Source organism: Sorex fumeus, unplaced genomic scaffold (assembly GCF_029834395.1).
Source record: "Sorex fumeus unplaced genomic scaffold, SorFum_2.1 ptg000265l, whole genome shotgun sequence".
In the NCBI taxonomy this organism is placed as follows: Eukaryota; Metazoa; Chordata; class Mammalia; order Eulipotyphla; family Soricidae; genus Sorex; species Sorex fumeus.
This window is the reverse complement of record NW_026606322.1, coordinates 10,113,667-10,136,042: the sequence shown is the minus strand read 5'-3', so window position 1 is coordinate 10,136,042 and position 22,376 is coordinate 10,113,667. Positions and strand designations below refer to the sequence as shown.

The following is a 22,376-nucleotide window of genomic DNA, read 5'->3' as shown; positions in this document are numbered from 1 at the left end:
TATATGTTCTCCTGTGCTCCACCAAGAATGATCCCTAAACAGTGAACCGGGGGTAACCCTGAGCACAGTCAGGTGTGGCCTGAAACACAATGAGGAAGGAAGGGAGGGAGGAAGGGAGGAAGGGAGGAAGGGAGGAAGGAAGGAAGGAAGGAAGGAAAGAAGGAAGGAAGGACAATTTCCAACTGTATATGTGAAGCCATTATATACATATATACATATATCACTGTAGCACTGTTTTCCCTGTTCATCGATCTGCTCGAGCGGGCACCAGTAACGTCTCCATTGTGAGACTTGTTGTTACTGTTTTTAGCATATCGAATATGCCATGAGGAGCTTGCCAGGCTCTGCCAAGCAAGCAGGATACTCTCGATAGCTTGCCAGGCTCTCTGAGAGGGGTGGAGGAATCGAACCAGGGTCGGCCGCATGCAAGGCAAACACCCTACCCGCTGTGGTATCGCTCCAACCCATATATATATATGGGTTGGAGCGATACCACAGCGGGTATACATATATATATATATATATATATATCGTTTTAATTTTTTTTGAGAGTTGTTGGGGGACCGTGCTCAGGGCTTACTCCTGGCTCTTTGCTCACGGACCATTCCTGGTGGTGCTCAGGATCAAACTGGGGTTAGCTGTGTGTAAGGCAAGTGCCTTAAAGCCTGTGCTATTTCTCTGGTTTCAGGTCAATACTATTTTGATATCACATTTACACAGAGAATGTCATAGCAAAGGAAAATTACAGATAAATATGTCTGTGTTCATCATATCTATAAATATAGACCCCCAAACCCTCAATAAAATATTAGCAAACTTAGCACTGGGGCTGTAGCAATAACACAGCAGGTAAGGCGTTTGCCTTGCATACAGCCGACCCAGGTTCGATTCCCAGCATCCCATATGGTCCCCCAAGCACTGCCAGGAGTAATTCCTAAGTGCATGAACCAGGAGTAACCCTTGTGCATCACTGGGTGTGACCCAAAAAGAAAAAAAAACACCTTAGCATCACAAAAAGTAATCCTGACCAATATATGAAAATCAGTGGCGGGGTTGGAGTGATGGTACAGTGGATAGGGCACTTGCCATACATGCGACCAACTGGGTTTGGTCCCTGGCACCCCATAGGATCCCCTGAGCCCATCAGGAGTGATTCTTGAGTGTAGAGTTAGGAGTAATCCCTAAACAATACTGAATGTGGCCGAAAAACAGAACAAGGAATCAGTGAAACAGGTTAGATCAGTGGAATAAGAATTTCCTATTTTATGACACACTTACATGAAATTTAAATTTTAGCATTCATTAATAATAAAATTTCATCTCACCCACCATGCTATTTTGTTAATGTCTGTGGTGCTTTCATGCTAAAAGCAGAGTTGAGTAGTTTTCAGCAGAGACCAAGAAGCCACAAATAAGTCCAAAATATTTTAACGTTTGACCATTTTTTTATAAAAGCACTTATTACAGAAACATTATTTATACTACTAGATAGGTCCCAGGAGTCTGTGGCTTTTGCAGAAATTATTTTTTGTTTTGTTCTTCATTTTTGCCACCTTGGGAGCTGTTCAGGGGCTCTTTTGGACTTGAAGTTTGGGGTGGTCCTGGTGTGGCTCGGGGGACCATATGATGTGGGGGGTCAAACATGGACCCCCATCCTGCAAAGCATGCTTTCAGCCCTCTGAAGCATCTTCTGTCTTGTTTTGTTTGGAGTCCACAGCAGCTGTGCTCAGAGCTTACTCCTGACTCTGTATTCAGGGATGACTGGGTACTGGGCTCAAGGCTGGGTACTCGGAAGGGCATACGTAGTACCAGGGATCCACGCGGGGTCAGCTGAGTGCCAGGAAAGCACTTTACTGATGTGCTATTTCTCTGGCTTCAGAAATAGTTTTTGATGTCGGAACAGCAAGGTAGGGTGGGGAATATAGCTCACTGGCAAAACACATGCTTCACTTGTGTGAGACCCTGGGTTTGATTCCTGGTACCACGTAGCAAAATAAAGCAAATCTAATCTGACCATCAAATTGCTATATTTGTTCATTTGACTAATGCTAGCTTCCTACTTAATACCCACCGCCCTTCGAATAAAGAAAAAGAAAGTTATAGGGACCACATTGTCAATCCACTAATCTATTATCACTTCAGTATACCCTCTCTGTTCTTGTTATTTTAAATTATCTACTTCCCCTGCGCTGCCCTCATATATTTTTTTTACTCTTTCAGCCTGTTTTTTTTCCCCAGCTCTACCTAGTTTTAAGTGAAACGCATTAATAAAACAAAAGTCACATTCATCCTTTCACATTTGTACAGTATCTTGCACATCTCTTTTGTAAAAGTTTTTTTAACTAATATTTTAAACTGAATCACTATGAGATACAGTTACAAAGCTGTTCATGGTTGGGTTTCAGTCATACAATGTTCCAACACCCATCCCTCCTCCAGTATACATTCCCCACCATCAGTGTCCCCAGTTATCATCCTGCCACCCTCACCCACACCAGCCTGCCTCTATGGCAGACAGTTTTCCTCTGTCTCTCCCTGTCTCTGTCTCTGTCTCTCTGACTCTCTCTGTCTCTGTCTCTGTCTCTCTCCTTTCGGGCATTATGGTTTGCAGTACAGGTACTGAGAAGTTATCATATATAAAGTTTTTTTAAAGGGATTTTTCCTGGAGGTCTTAGGGCGGGGTCACTTGAATTTCAGTTCTAATGATTTAGACCTGGTGGCACCGGCTATACTGGGTGGTGCTGGGGTGGGGGGGGGGGGCGTTGGGGGAAGGAACTGATTCCAGGGCTTCACACATGCCAGGCACATGCTACACTGCTTGAATTCTCTCTCTGATCCTATAGTTCTTTTGTGTGTGCAAAGATTATTCTTTGTTCTTTCTCTCGTGTCCTTATTTAACTCGAAAGAGCTTGAGTATAAGGACCTTGTCTACCTTGTTCCTTGTATGTTCAGGAACAAACTCAATGTTTACTGTCTAACCTGTTTTTCATATACCTTGATTTAACTAGTACAGTATGGGACTGTCTGAGTTTCAGCCTATGTCATAAATATTAATCGTACTCCCATTAATAATACTCTTTCTGGGAGGGTTGCTTCCCAAATGATGCTCAGGGACCCGTGGCATATGGGGCCGGGATTCAAAGCAAGGGTGCGAGAATGTAATGCTGTGGGGCTCTCCCTTGCCCTGGGCCAGGCTGGCAGAGGTCAGCAGCATGCAAGGCATCACACCTGGCATTAATGGTTGATTCATCACCTGTGGTGAATGGTTGTGTACTGAGGATTGATTGACTCCGGTTGGGTGAATGTCTGGCATGTATCCTAACTGCTGTACTATTTCTCGGTCCCCTTATTCTTAAATTTATGCAAGCTTGGACAGAAAGTTTATTATATTACACATAGTGAATGCTCAATAAGTACTTTTTGAGTGACTCAATTGAGTAGAATCTAAATAATTATTGCTCTGGATTACACAGAATTTTTTCAGTTCTTTGCTCAAGAAAAAGAAGAAAGACAAAACATGGGGATTTATCGGCAGAAACAACATCAGGGTATTTTCCCTTTTTTTTGAAGTAAAACAGATTTTATTTGGATGATTTTGGAGGGGAGAGAGAGAGAGAGACAGAGAGACAGAGAGATGCTCAAGAGAGAGCTTGGCTTTCTCCAAGGGTTGAGAGAGCCCCTACACACCCTCCAGCGTTAATAGGAAAGTACACATCTCAAGAAGGGACCTGTGGGTGACACATGTGCTCAGGTGCCACAATGGCTCGGGTAGCATATGTGCCATTCAGGGTATTTTCTGGGTTTAACGTTTAATTAAACCCAATTTCTTAAGCATGTATTTGTCTTGAGAACAAGTGATCATCTTGAAACTCATGGCCATCACTGGTATTTTCTTGGGCCAAAGAGATAGTACAGGGTTTAAGTTACTTGCCTTTCACACAGCTGAGACATATTTAATCCCTGGCATCGTGTATGATTCTCAAAGCCCTGTCAGGAGTGACCCCTGAGCATAGCCAGGTGTGACCCCAAAACAAAAGACAAATAAAAAGGATATTTCCCAGAAACTTGAATAAGTGAGAAATGGGCTATAGGTATAAAGTTATTAGTAATAATAGGAGTTAAAATTTCAAAAATCTTTTTAAAAGCTCAATCTTTAATGCTAATCATTGTGTACTTCTAAGGATATTACATTATTGTATTTAGAGTTACTGATATTAATAATGTACGCAGAATGGGTACAGAATTGTTGGAGGAATTTGTGATAACCAGCTGTGGAGAACTTACCTTGTGAAGAAGGGAGAGACCGCGAGTTCAGTGAGTCGAATGTTGGCCTCATGTACTGTGATCCCACTATCTAAAATTCCAGATGCCACAACAAATACGTGGTCTCCAGCGTACTACAACCATTCACCACAGAAACAATAACAAAGGGAAGGGAAGGGGAAAAAGGCATTTTTTCAAAGTTCATTTTACCACAACATCCAAAAGGAGAGAGAGAACAAAAGGGAATGCCCTGCCACAGAGGCGGGGTGGGGGGGGGGAATGGGGGTGGTGGGAGGGATACTGGGATCATTGGTGGTCGAGAATGGGCACTGGTGGAGGGATGTGTACTTGGTCATTGTATGACTGAAACGCAAACATGAAGGATTTTTTTTCCATTTTTAATATTAGACCTGTTGTAAAGAAAAATAGCTATTTTTTTAATTTTCAACATAATCATTTCTTTTTGTTTTCTTTTTAAAAAAATTTTTATTAGTGAAACACCATGAGGTACAATTGTAGACTTACAAATTTTTGTGCTTGGGTTTCAGTTATACAATGATCCAGTACCCATCCCTCCACCAGTGCCCATTCTCCATCATTTACACTTTTTTTGTACCTCACGGTGATTCACTACTAAAAAATAAAAAATTTTTTAAAAAAAGAAATAAAAGAGGACATTAAAAAATGAAAAAAAATAAGCAAAAAAGGTTTGTTTTATACTATTTTTCTGTCAGGTAATAGGGGTTTCTCTTGTGTATACACAGAGGTTAGTAGGAAGGTAGTTGGGTACATTTTTTCTTTATTAGTGAAACACTATGAGGTACAGTTATAGACTTATAAATTTCTGTGCTTGGGTTTCAGTTATACAATGATCAAGTACCCATCCCTCCACCAGTGCCCATCCTCCACCACCACGGGTCCCAGCATCCCTCCCACCCCCCATCCCTCCCATCCCACCCTGCCTCTGTGGCAGGGCATTCCCCCTTGTTCTCTCTCTCTTCTTTTGGGTCCTGTGTTTTGCAAGAGAGTCATTGAGTGGCAATCATGTTTGGTCTATAGACTACTTTTAGCATGCTTCTCCCAAGTTGGGTACATTCTGACAATGAATCTTTAAATCCAGGGCCTCAGAAAGCAGAAAATTGTCCAAATTTTAAATTCTAAGACTAAAGAGACTGATTACCTTCATTTTTATTCCGAGAGGGTTGAAGGAGGGGTGTATTTCCAAAGTAGGATGCTGGTGACCTTCCTCAAGGTTTCTAGACACACACTTTCCAAATTCTGAGAGAAGTCTGCCTGGTTTCTCTTTGGGGAATTGCTAATGTGAGAAGGATTCTGTTCTTTAGGTGGGTGGGGGCAGAAGAGACCTCAAACAGCTGGTAGACTCTTAGAACTTATAAACGGTGTTTATTTGAGAGAGTTTGGCCAGACTTTGGCGAAGAACTTGGCACTTAACAGAGAAAAATAGAGTCACAGAGGCAGACTTTGATGACTCCAGAAAGGCACAGAGACAGGACTGAGATGAATGATGAGGCCTTACCGACGCCAAGGTGAATGGCCTCCTAACACGGGTTACCTTTGCTCTCGGTCCATTTGATCGTGAAACTCTGTTTACTATGACTGCCAAGCTCTTCAGGTACCCCAGATGGTGGAATCAAAGTGTTGGTTAAGTAGAAAAACAGCAACAACAAACTGTTCCTCCACTGTGCATTAGTGTGTTTGTGTTTTTGTTTTGAGACCGCGCTTGGTGGTGCTCCGGGCTTATTCCTGGCTCTGCGCTCAGGACTCCTGGCAGGGCTCCGGGAACCATGTGTGGGGCCAGAGATCAAACCTGGGTTGGGCGCGTGCAAGGCAAGTGCCTTACTCACTAGTGTCTCTCTGACCCCGCATCAGTGCATTTATGATTCAGTGATGAGTCTATCAAGTCTAAGGGCATGACTTGTTCTATACAGCCATGCTCAGGCTCAGCTCTAGGTCACAGATAGTCTTTAGGTGCTATCTAATAATGATCAGTAAACAAAGTTAATATCAGTGGGACTTTTTGGAAATTCAGACTTGTGTAGAAAACTCTGGTCACCCCCTGGACCAACTCTCCCCAGACTATGGATTCAGGGTGGTTCCAAAGTGCCGATTGCTTAGCGATGTCAGCATTAACATTGGCAGCAGTCTCTTGTTTTTTTCCAGGTCTCTTGGTACCATCATTTCCCTTGTGCTTGATTTAATCTCTTGTTGTTCATTATGGCCCCTAAGCGTATAAAATCCACTGCCAGGGCTGCATTTCCACAGGGATGGCAAGTTAGCATGCATCACCGTGTTAGCTGCAGACGACTGTTGTCTCCTGTCTCTTCCCAATGCCAGTCTGTTCTTTGGTAGTTACTAAAGTTGTACTGCGTTTCAAACGTGTATTTTACAAAAGTACAATTCTGAATGGTGGCTTTTCTATGCGAAACAAATAGGGGGCTGCTTCTATTTTGACAATGCAAATCCCGTGTTTTTTTTCCGGCACAACTTCTGCATGATCTGGAACTCCCGTTTTCCTCTCAGTACTTTCTCTTTGATCCCCGACAACCCACTCCTCTGGGTTGCATTGACTGGACTGGTTGCCTCATTCCTTTACAAGCTTGCGTTTGCCTTACATGAGCTCATCTTGGTATTTTAGCCGCATTTCACACCATTTCATGCTCTTCCCATCTTGAAATACTTTCTTTCCTTGGTTTCCATGACATCCTTCTTCCTGGACTTTCCTCTGCCTCTCTGATATTTCCCTTAGTCTTTTATGCTGGCCACAGCCTTTGCATGGCGGGTTTTCTTAGGATTCAGTTATAGGTTCTGTTTTCTGTCTTTTTGTTTCCTTTTTGTTTTGTTTTGGGGCACACCTGGCAGTGCTCAGGGGCTGTTCCTGGCTCTGTGCTCAGGGATCACTCCTGGTGGGCCTCAGGGAACCATATGTAGTGCCCAAATCAGCTGTGTGCAAACTAAGTGCTTATCTGCTGTACTATCTCTCCAGCCCGACTCTTTTCTGTCTTTTTTTTTTCTTTTTGGGCCACACGCAGCGATGCTCAGGGGTCACTCCTGGCTCTGCACTCAGGAATCACTCCTGGCAGTGCTCGGAGGACCATATTGAATGCTGGGATTCGAACTTGGGTCGGGGGTCGGCCATGTACAATGGGAACACCCTACCTGCTGTGCTACCACTCTAGCCCCTCTTTTCTGTCTTTTTTTTTTTTGCTTTTGCTTTTTGGGTCACATCCGGCGATGCTCAGGGGTTACTCCTGGCTCATGCACTCAGGAATTGCTCCTGGCGGTGCTCAGGGGACCATATGGAGTGCTGGGAATCGAACCTGTGTTGGCCATGTTGGCTGCGTGCAAGGCAAACGCCCTACCTGCTGTGCTATCGCTCCAGCCCCCCTCTTTTCTGTCTTAATGCCTACTAAATTTATTTCTGTTCTATGTGCCCTGTGGTTTACAATAAAGACTTTTAGAGTTAACAAGAGCATATAAAATAATTTATAATACATTTTAGGAATATTCTATAATTATTTTAGCTTATATAATATATATTATTATTTATTAATATCTATATTATACAATTAATTATAAATTACTATATATTTATATCTAATCTAATACGTAATCTAATTTATATACCTATATATTCCAATACATTATTATATATTATATATAAGAATATATTATGATATATTACATTAAAATAGTAACAATAGCAGGTCTTATTCCCCTGACCCTGAAAGAACCTCCAATACAGCAGCGTTGGGAAAGATGAGGAAGGAGAGGCTGCTAAAATCTCAGGGCTGGGACAAATGGAGACGTTACTGATACCTGCTCGGGTGAATCTATGAACAACAGGATGACGGTGATGCATGAGCATCAGTGCAGTGATATAACATTATATTTTTATATATAATTATATTACATATCATGGGCTGGAGCGATAGCACAGTGGGTAGGGCGTTTGCCTTGCATGCAGCCAACATGGCCGACCCGAGTTCGATTCCTCCGCCCCTCTCGGAGAGCCCGGCAAGCTACCGAGAGTATCGCGCCCGCACGGCAGAGCCTGGCAAGCTACTCGTGACGTATTTGATATGCCAAACACAGTAAGAAGTCTCACAATGGAGACGTTACTGGTGCCCGCTTGAGCAAATCGATGAACAACTGGAGGACAGTGACAGTGACAGGGACACATCATATCATATAATATTATAACACATAATAACAGATTAGGTTGTCTCTCTTAGGGGCTGGCAGGAGGAGGCCTGGGAGTGAGCTCAAGTATCAGGACTCATGCCTAGATTGTGAGACCCTGAGTTCAGTTGCAGGTATTGCCTAGTCTCCCCCGCCCCCCCCCCCCCATCCTCGCCCTCCTCCCAGCATTGCTGGCTATAGCCCTGTTAGCTCCTGAGCACTTTTGGACCAAGTAGTGAACCACCAGTTCCCTCGCCAACAGGTTGAGAATGGGGGTCGATCTGTATTTTTTTAAGGATATTGGGGCTGGAGAGATACTACAGGGTTTAAGGTGTTTACGCCTTGTATGTAGCCAACTCCAGTTTGATCCTCAGCACCACGTGGTCCCCTGAGCATTGTAGGATGCAGTCCTGGAGCACCACGGCATGTGGTCCCAGAGGCCCCAGAACCCCAAGGTGGCTGACTCATGCATACAATCACCAGCAGCATGGCACCCTGAGGATACCTAGGCGCTAAGAGACAGCTCAATGTAATGCATTCTTTGCATGTGAGAGGCTTGGGTTTGATTCCTGACATTGCATGGGCCCCCAAACACCACGTGGAATGGACAAGCTATCCCCTCCCCCTCACCCCCAAAGGATATCTGTCTACACTTTGAATCACTGAAAGCTACCATAATATGTCAAAAGCATTTTTGATTGTATTTTGGTAGTCTTTTTGTTTGTGTTTTTGTGCCACCGCCAGTGGTGTTCGGGGCTTACTCCTGGCTGTGAGCTGAGGGATTGTGTGTGGCAGGCTTGGGGACTATGTGGGGGGACGGAGTTTGAACCCAGGACAGCCATGCACAAGGCAAATGTCTATCCACTGTGTTGTCATTCTGGTCCCCAAAGCACTAAGTCTTTCGGCAATGGAAGTCAGCTCCCATAGAATGGCTATTGCTTCAGTCTGAGTGAATAATTAATTTTCTTCAGTGTCATTTTGATCTCTCATTGATCTTCTGTAAAATGACTCAGTTTTAACACGCACGCACACACACACACACACACACGTGCACACACACACATATCACCACCACCAAGACTGATGTTTGCAGTTCATCAGATAGCACCTGTCACGTTCACACACATTCTTAATTAAATGAAAGGATTAGGTCGAAATTAGAGCCACTTTTGATCCTTCACTTAGAAGGAAACTTTACTCCTGGGAAATAAGTTGGGAGTTAGTAGATGAAACATTCTACAGTGTTGAGATGCCTGCCCTAAAACTTTTATGAATGAATAAGGCCAAAAATAACTTGAAAATAGTTATTGAGCAAGCAATATGGAACCTTCTAATGTTGAAAGATGTGCTGCATACTTGCTGAATTGCTTCACCAGGATTGGGTGCTCTTCCTTGTATTTATTTCCTACATTCCATTTTACAATACTCAATACAAAGGGATGTAACCTTTGATACATCTTGTAAAGGGTTAATAAATGAGTTGATTCCTGCTGCTGCATTGGTGAGGAAGAAATGGAACATTTGCAAAAAACGATTCTGCCAGAGTTGAATAGAGAGCCTGGAAAAGAAAAGAAAATCCTTGATATATATATATATATATATGTATATATATATATATATGAGTTTAACATAATACTGCAATAGGCATGGGGTGAGTGGGACGGAAGCTGGGGACTTTGTGGGAAATATACACTAATGAAGGGATGGGTGTTGGAACGTTGTATGACTGAAACCCAATCTTGAACAGCTTTTGTAACTGTGGATCTCATGGTAATTCAATTAAAAAAAAAAAAAGAAAATGTTTCGGGAAGCCCGTAAAAAATATTACAATAGGCATTTTGTATAATGAAAACAGGCACGGGAATTCGACTTTTCTTTCTTTGGGGGGGGGGGGGGCGCAGAAGAAATTAGGCCCTGTCCCTTTAATAAGCCCGTGTTTACCTCTCCTCCTCTTGGAGGCGTGGCCTTGGAACCTGTAGAGTGAGGTATAACTTCCAATTCTGCATTCTGACCTGCAACCTGGGAAGGCTGCTCATACTACAGACCAGGAAGTAGTGAATAATGTGCTTTACACGACAGTAGAACTTGTCTTTTAGGAGGAAAAATGTCTCACAGCAAAATTAGGAGATGGAAGCGATGATTCTCTACAGTTGTCACGAAGTATTTGGGGCTTTGCTTCAGGTCAGGACATCGCACCCTTGTAGAATACTTAGGACACAAAGCTTCGGGGACCAGAAATTGATCTTCTGAGTTTTAAGTCTTATCTGATTGCTGCCCGGTTCATCTTTATTTTGTTAAAGTACCCTGTAGACTGAAACAAGTACTCTTCTTTATTCACAGGTAGGTGATCAGCTTTTGCTAAAATTCAAGGTTTTTTTTTTTTAATTTGGTTTTTTTTGAGGTTACTTACATCTGATTTTGCTGCTCATTATTACAAGACTTACGACCATCAGGCTAGGTTTATGTTTTAATGTTTAAAGGTTCAGTCTGGTTGTAAATAGCCACATTTTTTTTTTTGTTTTGTTTTGGTGACCAGATTTGTGGAAATTATTTTTGGCAAATTAACAATGTAAAATGTTAAATTAAATGAGTTCTATTATTAATGAATCATTTACGTGTATGTTACATAATATATCTAGCATAGTTACATATATCTAACAGATTTTGAAGTGTGCTGAAATTACCCTGCTATTAATTTCTTGATTTGAAAGAACATATTTCAAGCATTTATTTTTGTAGGTACGTAAAATTGTATTCTTAAAATTTTCTATGGTCTGTTTCTTTCACTCTTGGGAAGCTTTATCCGTATTTAAACTTGTTCTACTCTGTTCTGGATCAGTTTGATATCCGTTATTTAAAAAAAAAAGTTTTTCGAAGATAATCATCTTCCATTAATATATTGGTGCTTGTTTTCCTTTATGAACTTGATCCTCCGTTTATGACACTGAAAGTATTTCAAAGAAAAGGTCTTTGTAAGATTGAATCAGCTATTAGTATGAGCTACCGCCTGTGAAAAAAACTTAGAGGGAATGGAAATTATAAGAATTATGTGGGGTACCTTTCAGATCAAGCCCGGTGGATCTTTAACTTTTCTACTACTAGTGATCCGCTTACTTTTTCTTTATGTAAATGTATTGAAAAAACTTTAGGGTCACCGAACATGGGTTATAAAGTAAATAATAAAATATAAGAACGTTATTGTTTCTTGGACAATGTTTCGAGTCAGAATTTCTTATCAGTTCAATATAAAATTCTGGATTAATTAATTAAGCACCAAAGAGGTAAGATGTTTTATATACTTGAAACACTTTATTACATGAAATTGTTTAGATTTTTTTGATGTTTTAGAATACTGATATAATAACTAAATCTTCATTAATTATTCTTTTAAGAATGACAAATTAGAAATTAATTATAGCACAACGGTAGGGCGTTTGCCTTGCGAGCAGCCAGCCTGGCTGAGCCAGGTTTGATTCTTCCTCCCCTCTCAGAGAGCCCGGTAAGCTACCGAGAGTATCTCGCCCGCATGGCAAAGCCTGGCAAGCTCCCCGTGACGTATTCGATATGCCAGACACAGTAACAACAAGTCTCAAAAGGGAGATGTTACTGGGCCCGCTCGAGCAAATCGATGAGCAACGGGAGGACAGTGTTTGTTTGTTTGACAGTTACTAAAGTGGAGACATTTTGCCCTTAATTTCTTTAAAATACTATAAAATACTATAATGTAACAGTATTACATTATACTACAATGTATCATTTACATTATATGATGTATTATATAATATATGTTATATGATATATCATTATGTGATCAATGGTCATCTACTATAATGTAATAAAGATACCATAGTAACAAGACTGAGGGAAGAAATACGGAAAAAGGATAAAATAAAATGGTACTTGTCATAGGGAAGGGCCAGAAAGATAGCATAGTGGGCAGGGCGTTTGCCTTGCGCGCAGCCGACCAGGGTTTGATTCCTCTGCCCCTCTCAGAGATCCCGGCAAACTACTGAGAGAGTATTCCGCCCGCGGCAAAGTCTGGCAAGCTCCCTGTTATGTATTCGATATGCCAAAAACAGTAACAACAAGTCTCACAGTGGAGATGTTACTGGTGCCCACTTGAGCAAATCGATGAACAATGGGAGGACAGTGCTACAGTGCTACAGTTGTAGGGAATATTGTTGAGGAATTCAAGGCATCTGAATGTTTTGGTCCTGTTATATATATTTGTATCTCTATAATTCCCATTAATTTTTTTTTGAAGAGGGCACACCCAGTGGTGCTGAGGCTGACTCTTGGCTCTGTGCTCAGTGATCACTCCTGGCTGGCTCAGGGGACCGTATGAGGTGCCCAGGATTGAACCCAGATTGGCCACCTGCAAAGCAAGTGTCCTTCCCACTGTCCTATTATTCTCGCTCCCCAAATTAAGAATTTTGCCAGCTGATAAACTTAACTGACTTCAGAACAAGTATCACTTATGTTCTTCAGGTAGTTCTTCTGTGTTTTTATATAATTTCTCTCTCCAAAATTACCTCATTTCTCTGTTTCCCCAATCCTGAAAACCCTTCTTCGGTGTGAAGTTTTTTCTGATTCCCCTAATTTATATTGATACTTCTTTAAACTTTTTACATGGAGTTTTAAAAATCTTTCTTACAATGACTTTAACATATTAATAATAATATAGCTTTTAATATTTTACTTTACTTAAAATCCTACCGTATTTTTTCAACCATGGCATGTGTTATTTGAAAGCAAGGTGTTAACTTGTTTTAGAGTTTAGAGTAAGGTGCTGTTTTAGGCTCTTTAGCGTCTAGTACAGTCAAATACATTTGGTAAGTTTTAAATAATATCTTCCAAATGAATTAGAGATTCTTTCTCACTTGTCTTTGCCAGTTGCCTCAAATGTTAAACTTCTTTTGCTTTGCTTAACTCTATAGTTAACCTCTATAATTTGTTTTCGAAATGAGGATGTTATTATTATTATTATTGTTATTATAATTATATTTTGCTGTATAGTGCACAATTTTTTTCACAGCAGGTGATTTTAACAGGGGCAGGATACCTAAAAAAGAAAGAACAAGCTTAACTTTATTAAAATATAAAGAAGATACTTTGGATTCTAGTTTGTCGCATTTTATAGCCTAAGAGAATGTAATTTAAATTTGCCGGTATATAGAGCTTTTAAATGGTCAGAATAATAAAATACTTTCTGATTAAGGAGACTAGTACTGACTTCACGTTTCAGGCTGTGAATAGGGCTCCAGTGGATATGGTAGGATCGTTGGAATGCATATTTGGTATTGTACTTAGCCATTACTAGACACTGTGAATAAATTACTTTCTAAAAAGAAAAAGTTGAGCACCGTACCTCTCACAGTAGTTTCCATGTTATGCACTTTAAAACAATAATTTTATTTATTCTCAGGGGTAACTCAGTCAGATAAGTTTTGCCACTTCCGTCTATAAATACAGAAGTCTAGAAAGTTCAGCTGACAGCCAAAGTCACACATGGAGCACTGGGATAGCAGGTCACCTTGGCCTCAAAATTCATGGTTCGACCCACTGTGTTATACTCTTCTACCCTGCCGAATTATCATCGTCATTTTCTGTCATTTCAGAGTTTGAGCAGGCAGGAATTCTGGCAGCTGCTGCAGCAGAACTATGGGACTGAGCTGGGCTTGAATGCTGAAGAGATGGAAAACTTGTCCTTGTCAATTGAGGAAAATGTACAGCCAAGGTACAGGAAAAAAAGTTGTAAATACCGATTTACTAAATATGAATCAGAGTAATTTAGATTTCTTAATTCAGTGACATTTTCTCTTTGGAGTGGAATGGAGGGAAGGGTTAGGGCAAGAAAAGAGTTTACTAAATCACTTAATCACTTAATCAATCACTTAACTTCCCGTTAGTCGTCGATTTGCTCGAGCGGGCGCCAGTAACGTCTCCATTCGTCCCTGTCGCGTGCCAGTGTAGCCCAATGGCATCTGTTCGCTCTGGGAACATGAAGAGCCTCAAACCGATCGTTCATGATCGGGATGAAGAAGTCTGACCATCTGGTAGGTGGGCGGCCACCTTTAGTTTTGCTTACCTATTTAGTTTACTAAATAGGTAAGCAAATACAGGGCAGCTAATGAAATGTTAACTTTGTAACGGTGGCACCTAGGATATGTTGAAAGAGTAGTTTTAGAAAGCACTGTTGCACTGTAGCCTGCCCTCCAGTTGTTCATCATGTGCTCTAGCGGGCCCGGTAAAGTCTCCATTGTGAAACTTGTTGTTACGGTATTTAGCATATGTCTCAGGTAGCTTGCCAGGCTTTGCCCAGATACTCTTGGTAGCTTGCCAGGCTCTCCGAGAGGGGCGGAGCAATCGAACCCAGGTCAGCTGGGCCGGCCGCATGTAAGGCAAACACCCAGAGGACCTGGAGGAATATCTGAGAAATCTTCGTGATTTTTAGGTGATACAGTGAAATTAATTTGATGGCAGGTATTTTGAGTAGTATGACTTTTCCTCAAGAATACTCTAGCACTGTGTTTGACGTTTAACTGGCACTCAAAAAACATGAGATGCACTTGCGGAAGGGGCGTATACTGTTTTGGAAAATGCAAATAACATTAATATGAAATTTAAAAGAATGATAATAGAAGGAGAAATACATAAGGCGATAAATTCAGAGTAGATGGAAATCATTTTCAACTGTGGGGATTCATTTGGAAGAGAGGATATTTTTATGAACTACAGTTAAAAGTGTCTTTTGGTTGGTTTGGTTTGGTTTGGTTTGGTTTGGGGGGCACACATGGTAGTGCTCAGCTTTCTCCTAATTGCACTCAGGGATACTTCCTGGAGGGACTTGGGAACCCGCATCAGACACTAGGGTATTGAAGCCTCATTGGATGCATGCAAGGCAAGCACCCTGCCTGATCTATTAGCTTTCTGTCCCCTAAAAATGCCTTCTGTCCACCGATGCAATTATTTGACACGATTGCAACATAAACAACAAAGGAAAATCATGTGTTAATTCTACAGCAAACATTATGCCACGTGAAAGAAGTCAGACACAAAATATTATTTATTTTCCGATTTCATTTATATAAATTAAACTCCAGCAACAGTAACTTCATAGAGACAATTGGTGAGGTGTCCCAGATATTGAGGAAGAGTGGTATTATGATAGAGAATTTTTTCTTGGCATATGTAGGTGTTCAAAAATTAGACTGATGGCTGTGACTGTTTCAACTGCCACACAATACTATGAGCTGCTATGCAGTACACTTTATTTTTTTTTTTAATTAATTTATTTATTTTTTTTCTTTTTTTATTAGTGAAAAACCATGAGGTACAGTTATAGGCTTACAAATTTTGTGCTTGGGTTTCAGTTATACAATGATCAGGTGCCCATCCCTCCACCAGTGCCCGTCATCCTTCCCCATGGGTCCCAGCATCCCCCCCCGACCCTCATTCCCCCCCCCCCCCCGTCCCATCCTGCCTCTGTGGCAGGGTATTCCCCCTTGTTCTCTCTCTCTTCTTTTGGGTACTGTGTTTTGCAAGAGAGGCTTTGAGTGGCAATCATGTTTGGTCTATCGACTACTTTTAGCATGCTTCTCCCACCCTGGGAGGACCCTCACAACACCCTTCATTTGGTACTCTCTTCTCTATCTGAGCTTCCTTTTCATCTAGAGCCTGTGGCTGGCCTTCCATTCATGGAGCAAAATTCCTGGTACTAATCTCAGCCATTCCTGGGTGTTACTCTCCCTTTTTGTTGCTATATGTTCCCCAGATGAATGCAATCTTTCTGTGTCTATCCCGCTCTTTCTGACTCATTTCGCTTAACATGATACTTTCCATGTAGTACCACTTGTATGTAAATTTCACAACTTCATCTTTTCTAACAGCTACATAGTACTCCATTGTGTAAATGTACCAAAGTTTCTTTAACCAGTCATCTGTTCTTGGGCACTCAGGTTTTTTCCAGATTCTGGCTATTGTAAAGAGTGCTGCAATGAACAAACAATTGCAGATGTCACTTCGACTATACCTTTTTGCCTCTCTGGGATATATTCCCAGGAGTGCTATAGCTGGGTCAAATGGCAGATCAAATTCTAATTTTTTGAGAGTCGTCCATACTGTTTTCCAAAAGGGTTGGACCAGCCGGCATTCCCACCAGCAGTGAAGGAGGGTCCCTTTCTCGCCACATCCGCGCCAGCACCGGATGCTTTTGTTCTTGTGGATGTGGGCCAGTCTCTGTGGTGTGAAATGATATCTCATTGTGGTTTTGATCTGCATCTCTCTGATGATTAGTGATGTAGAGCATTTTCTCATGTGCCTTTTTGCCATTCGAATTTCTTCTTTGCGAAAGTTTCTGTTCATTTCCTCACCCCATTTTTTGATGGGGTTGGGTGATTTCTTCTTGTGGAGTTTAACCAGTACCTTGTATATCCTTGATATCAACCCCTTGTCGGATGTGTACTTGGTGAATATCCTTTCCCATTCTGTAGGCTGTCTTTGTATTTTGGTCAATGTTTCTTTTGAGGTGCAGAAGCTTCTTAGTTTAAGATAGTCCCATTTGTCTATCTCTGTTTTCACTTGCTCGGCCAGTGGCGTGACATCTTTGAATATACCATTAGCTTCAATATCATGGAGAGTTTTGCCGACTTTGTCTTCAATAAACATTATGGATTCTGGTCTGATGTTGAGGTCATAAATCCATTTTGATCTTACTTTTGTGCATGGTGTTAGGCAGAGATCTGAGCCCACTTTTTTGCATGTAGCCGTCCAATTTTGCCAGCACAGTTTGTTGAAGAGGCTTTCCCTGCTCCATTTCACTTTTCTTGCCCCCTTATCAAAAATTAGATGATTATATGTTTGGGAGGAAATGTCGGTATATTCAACTCTGTTCCATTGGTCTGCAGCTCTGCTTTTGTTCCAGTACCATGCTGTTTTAATTATTACTGCCTTATAGTAGACTTTGAAGTTAGGGAGGTTGATTCCTCCCATTTTCTTTTTCCCAAGAATTGCTTTAGCTATTCGTGGGGGCTTATTGTTCCATATAAATTTCAGGAGTGTTTGCTCCATTTCTTTGAAGAATGTCATGGGTATCCTTATAGGGATTGCATTGAATTTGTACAATGCTTTGGGAAGTATTGCCATTTTGATGATGTTGATTCTCCCCATCCATGAACAGGGGATATTTTTCCATTTCCTCGTGTCCTCTTTTATTTCCTGAAGTAGCGTTTTGTAGTTTTCTTTGTACAGGTCCTTTACTTCCTTAGTTAAGCTGATTCCTAGATACTTGATTTTCTGGGGCACAATTGTGAATGGGATTGTTTTCTTGATGTCACTTGCTTCTCTTTCACTATTTGCGTATAGGAATGCCATGGATTTTTGGGTATTGATTTTATAGCCTGCCACTTTACTATACAAGCCTATTGTTTCTAGGAGTTTCTTGGTAGAGGTTTTAGGGTTCTCTAAGTATAGTATCATGTCATCTGCGAATAGTGAGAGCTTAATTTCTTCTTTCCCTATCTGGATGCCCTTAATATCTTTTTCTTGCCTAATCGCTATTGCAAGTACTTCCAGTACTGTATTGAACAGTAGTGGAGAGAGTGGGCATCCTTGTCTCGTCCCTGACCTTAGGGGGAACGGTCTCAGTTTTTCCCCATTGAGGATGATGTTTGCTGTAGGTTTGTGGTAGATGGCTTTAACTATATTGAGGAAAGTCCCCTCTATCCCCATTTTGGCAAGGTTTTCATCATGAATGGGTGCTGGATCTTGTCAAAAGCTTTCTCTGCGTCTATTGATATGATCATATGATTTTTATCTTTTCTTTTGTTGATATGATGGATTATGTTGATTGATTTCCGAATGTTGAACCATCCTTGCATCCCTGGGATGAATTCCACTTGGTCATGATGTATGATCTTTTTGATGAGTTGTTGTATTCTATTGGCTAGTATTTTGTTGAGAATCTTCGCATCCGTGTTCATCAGGTATATTGGCCTGTAGTTTTCTTTTCTTGTGGTGTCTTTGTTTCCTTTTGGTATTAGAGAGATATGGGCTTCACAGAAGCTGTTTGGGAGAGTTTCTGTTTTTTCAATTTCCTGGAAAAGCTTGAGAAGAATTGGCAATAGGTCCTCTTTAAATGTTTGGAAAAATTCGCTAGTAAATCCGTCTGGGCCTGGGCTTTTGTTTTTGGGAAGACTTTTGATTACAGTTTCAATTTCCTTGATGTGAATAGGTCTATTCAGGTACTCTATATCTTCTTGATTCAGCTTTAAGGGACGGAATTTTATGTTATGTGCGTTTCATCTTAACACATCAGTTAACAGTTCTACAGGACTGGAGTGACAGTATAGCAGATACATGTTTGCCTCACATACAGCTGACTCAGGTTGGGTCCCTCAAATGGATATCTCTCACATATGGTCCCTCAGATCCTGCCAGGAGTAATCCCTGAGCACAGAGTCAGGAGTAAGCCCTAAGCATTGCTAGGCGTGGCCCCAAGATAAATGCTGTAGAAAATGTTTTTTTAATTTAATGTACATAAAACCACAACTGTTGGTACAGTTCTAAAGTTGACATTTAATTAGATAACAAAGCTCCAATATTAAAATCAGCATTAAAAAATCAAATTTTTATGTGAAAATTATTATTTCTGATAATAGGCTTAAATCCTCATCTAGAATTTATTAAGCTGTGTGTTGCTAGTTGAGCCTTCTGTTATTGTTTTCGTTTGTTGAGTTGAGTTGGCTCCTGTATTACTTTCCCATCTAATTTAGAGCACTTCTACTAGAATTTCAATATTTAGGAATTAGGAGGTGTTGTGGCCTCACCGTATACAGACTTCTGGATCTGTGGTCTGGGCCAACGACATGGTATAGCTTTGGATATGGAAGGTGGATGTGGTTGCTGGAAATTCCAGAAATACGGGAGGGTGGGGAGAGGCCGCCCATCCTGACTCGAAGAAGACACCAGAGTTGTCAGCCTGGGTACTGGGGTGCCTGAAATTGGAGAATATTCCTGAAGCTGTGGATGAGCCCTTAGCATGCCTGCAGAGGTACAGTGTGGGTGTGGCTGCCGGGGCTTCAACAGGGCTGGCACTGGTCCCGCCCACCTCCCCGAGGGTCCCCAGGAGTTTTCAGCCCCAGTGTTTTCACGAATTTTAGCTGCTTGGCATGCATCTCCTCAGAGATCTAGCCGGGAATTCATAGAGCAGGGCCTGTGGATGAGTCAACTTGGAGACGACTGTCTAGAAAATCTTAAAATAGAAGTCCATTGTAAGTCTCATTGGGAGTATAAAAATTTGCCTCTGTCTAGGTAGTCCTACAGTTATGCTGATTCTATTTATATTGTATCAGTCGGGAGTAATAATATGTAGTGTTTTCCTCCCCATATATATACATTTATATGTGTGTATGTATCTGTGTGTGTGTATATATATACATGTATGTATGTCACATGAAAATGGTATGTTTACTATAAAGTTAAAAAGTCTCCCTTTAACTAGTCTCTCTCAGATACTGAAGTTAGGTAGGCAAAATCAATTGATAGAATACAAAGAGCCTTGGATTTTGGAAATGAAGAACTGAATTTTAAGCTGGACTTTAATCTGGTAGTTGAGTAAGCAGCTCTTATAGCATTCAGATCCTCAGTTTCATCAGTGAAATAAGTTAGTTCAATTTGATCATCTTCAGCGTCCCTTTGAACTCTAAAAGTTTTCAGTCTTTGAAGAAGGAAATAATATGTGTAGTTTTAAAATTGATGTATTTTTCATAATTAAGTATCCCGATTATAGTAGTGTTGATGTCTATGATCTTGATGTGCAAAATGAATACCTCCACTTCTACCAAAGTGCCCATGCATCACTTAATCCTCCATACTCCTCATCCACTTTTTGGTCTTTTTGATGATCTGAGTTAGTTTTGAAATCCATTGTAATACTCTCTAATTCCTTTTTTTTTTTTCATTATAAACCACAGATGAGTGAGATCATCCAGTGTTTGTTCTTTTCTCTCTGCTGGTACCCTCTGATTTTATCCACGTTGCAGCAAAATGCATGATTCTGTCTCTTCTTATAGCTATACAGTATTCCATTTTGTATTATGCAAAAGCTTCTTTAGCCTCTCATTTACCGTTGGATACTAGAGTTGTTACCATATCCTGGTTATTGTACCAAATGTGGGAAAGCATATAAGTGTGCATAAATATTTTGGATTAATGTTTTTGTTTTGGGATTTTTTTGACAGGAGGTTCCAGATTGCTAGGTCATAATCTCTACCATTTTGAGGAATCCCGCTACAATTTTCCACAGAGGCTGAACCAGTTGGCCTTCCCACCATGAATCATGGTCTTTTGTTGTTGTTGTGGTGGTGGTGGTGGTGGTGCATTTGAGTGAAGGTAGCAGAAAGAAAATTTTCACGAGGCTTGGTAAAAATGAATTTTTGCCAAAATAAAATAACAAAATTAAATATGTATGTACATGTATGTGCATATATGTATGTATAGCACAGCAGGTAGGGCGTTTGCCTTGCACGTGGTCAACATGGCCAACCTGAGTTCTATTCCTCTGCCCCTCTCGGAGAGCCTGGCAAGCTACTGAGAGTATTTCGCCCGCATGGTAAAGGCTGGCATGAGGTATTCGATATGCCAAACACAGTAACAACAAGTCTCACAATGGAGACGTTACTGGGCCCACTCGAGCAAATCGATGAACCACGGGAGGACAGTGATACAGTGCTTTGTAACCATATTTTAATGGGTATTAAATGGGACTGGAGTGATAGCACAGCGGTAGGGCGTTTGCCTTGCACGCAGCCAACATGGCCAACCCGAGTTCGATTCCTCCGCCCCTCTCGGAGAGCCTGGCAAGCTACCGAGAGTATCTCGCCCGCGCGGCAGTGCCTGGCAAGTTCCCCGTGACGTATTTGATATGCCAAACACAGTAACAACATATTTTACCAATACTGATTATTTCTTATTGATACTGATATATGCCATTCTCATTGGTGTAAGGTGATATCTTATTGTTGTTTAGATTTTCATGGAAAAAATATTTGTTTGGGGGTGTGCTAAGGGGCTATTCCTGGTTCTGTGTTTAGGAGTGATTCTTGGCGGTACTCAGGGACCATATGTAGATTCAAACCAGGGATTGGCTGCATGCAAAGCAAGTGTCCTTACTGTCAATCTCTCCAGCCTCGAGATGATTTGGGGGTTGGGTTTTAGGATACACTCAGAAGTCCTTCTGGCTTATTCCTGGATTTGTTCTAAGGAATCACTTCTTGTGCTCAGAGGACCATCTGTAATGTTAGGGATGAACCAGTTTTGACCACTTGCAAGACAAGTGACTTAACCCCAGTTCTGTTTCTCTGACCCCTAGAATACTTTCACCAGCTGCTTTATACACTAGAGAATCTCCAGATTTTTGTGGTTACCGGAATAGCTGTTCTTTCCTGATGTTCTGGTGATGAAGTGCTTTCTAAGAAAACATGGCAGTTCCCTCATTTTCTCGTCTATTCCTTTTCCCATCCTTCCAGAAAAGGAAAAAGCCAATCTGTCTTACATCTTTTTTTCCATGCTCTTCCATTTTCTCTTATCTTCATTTTCAATCTTAGTCACTCTCCCTTCTCAATTTTTTCCTTTTTTACAACTTGCTAGTCTGTTCTGTTCTGTTTGTTTGAGGCCATACCCAGCAGTGCTCAGGAGCTATTTCTGGCTCTGTGCTCAGAAGTGGCAGCTGGCCCTGCTTTGGGAGAACCATATGTGGGGCCGGGATTAAACGAGGCTTGACTGCATGCATGGCAAGTGCCATACCTACTGTACTCTCTTTACAACCACTTGCCTCTATTCTTAAAATCCTCAAGTACAGTCAGCTAGATTAGTTCCAAAGAAACATTTTTCTTTTTTGATTTCCTCAGAGTCCT

General features: G+C 41.2%; 1 protein-coding gene across 1 annotated transcript in view; it reads left to right on the top strand.

The window, feature by feature from the left end:
• Positions 1 to 22,376, top strand: part of GRAMD1C (GRAM domain containing 1C) — a 114,133-nt gene that overhangs the window by 54,366 nt on the left and 37,391 nt on the right. The window contains exon 7 of the mRNA XM_056109363.1: positions 14,082 to 14,200. Coding sequence (XP_055965338.1) covers positions 14,082 to 14,200 — 119 coding nt within the window. The remainder of the gene's footprint in view (positions 1 to 14,081; positions 14,201 to 22,376) is intronic.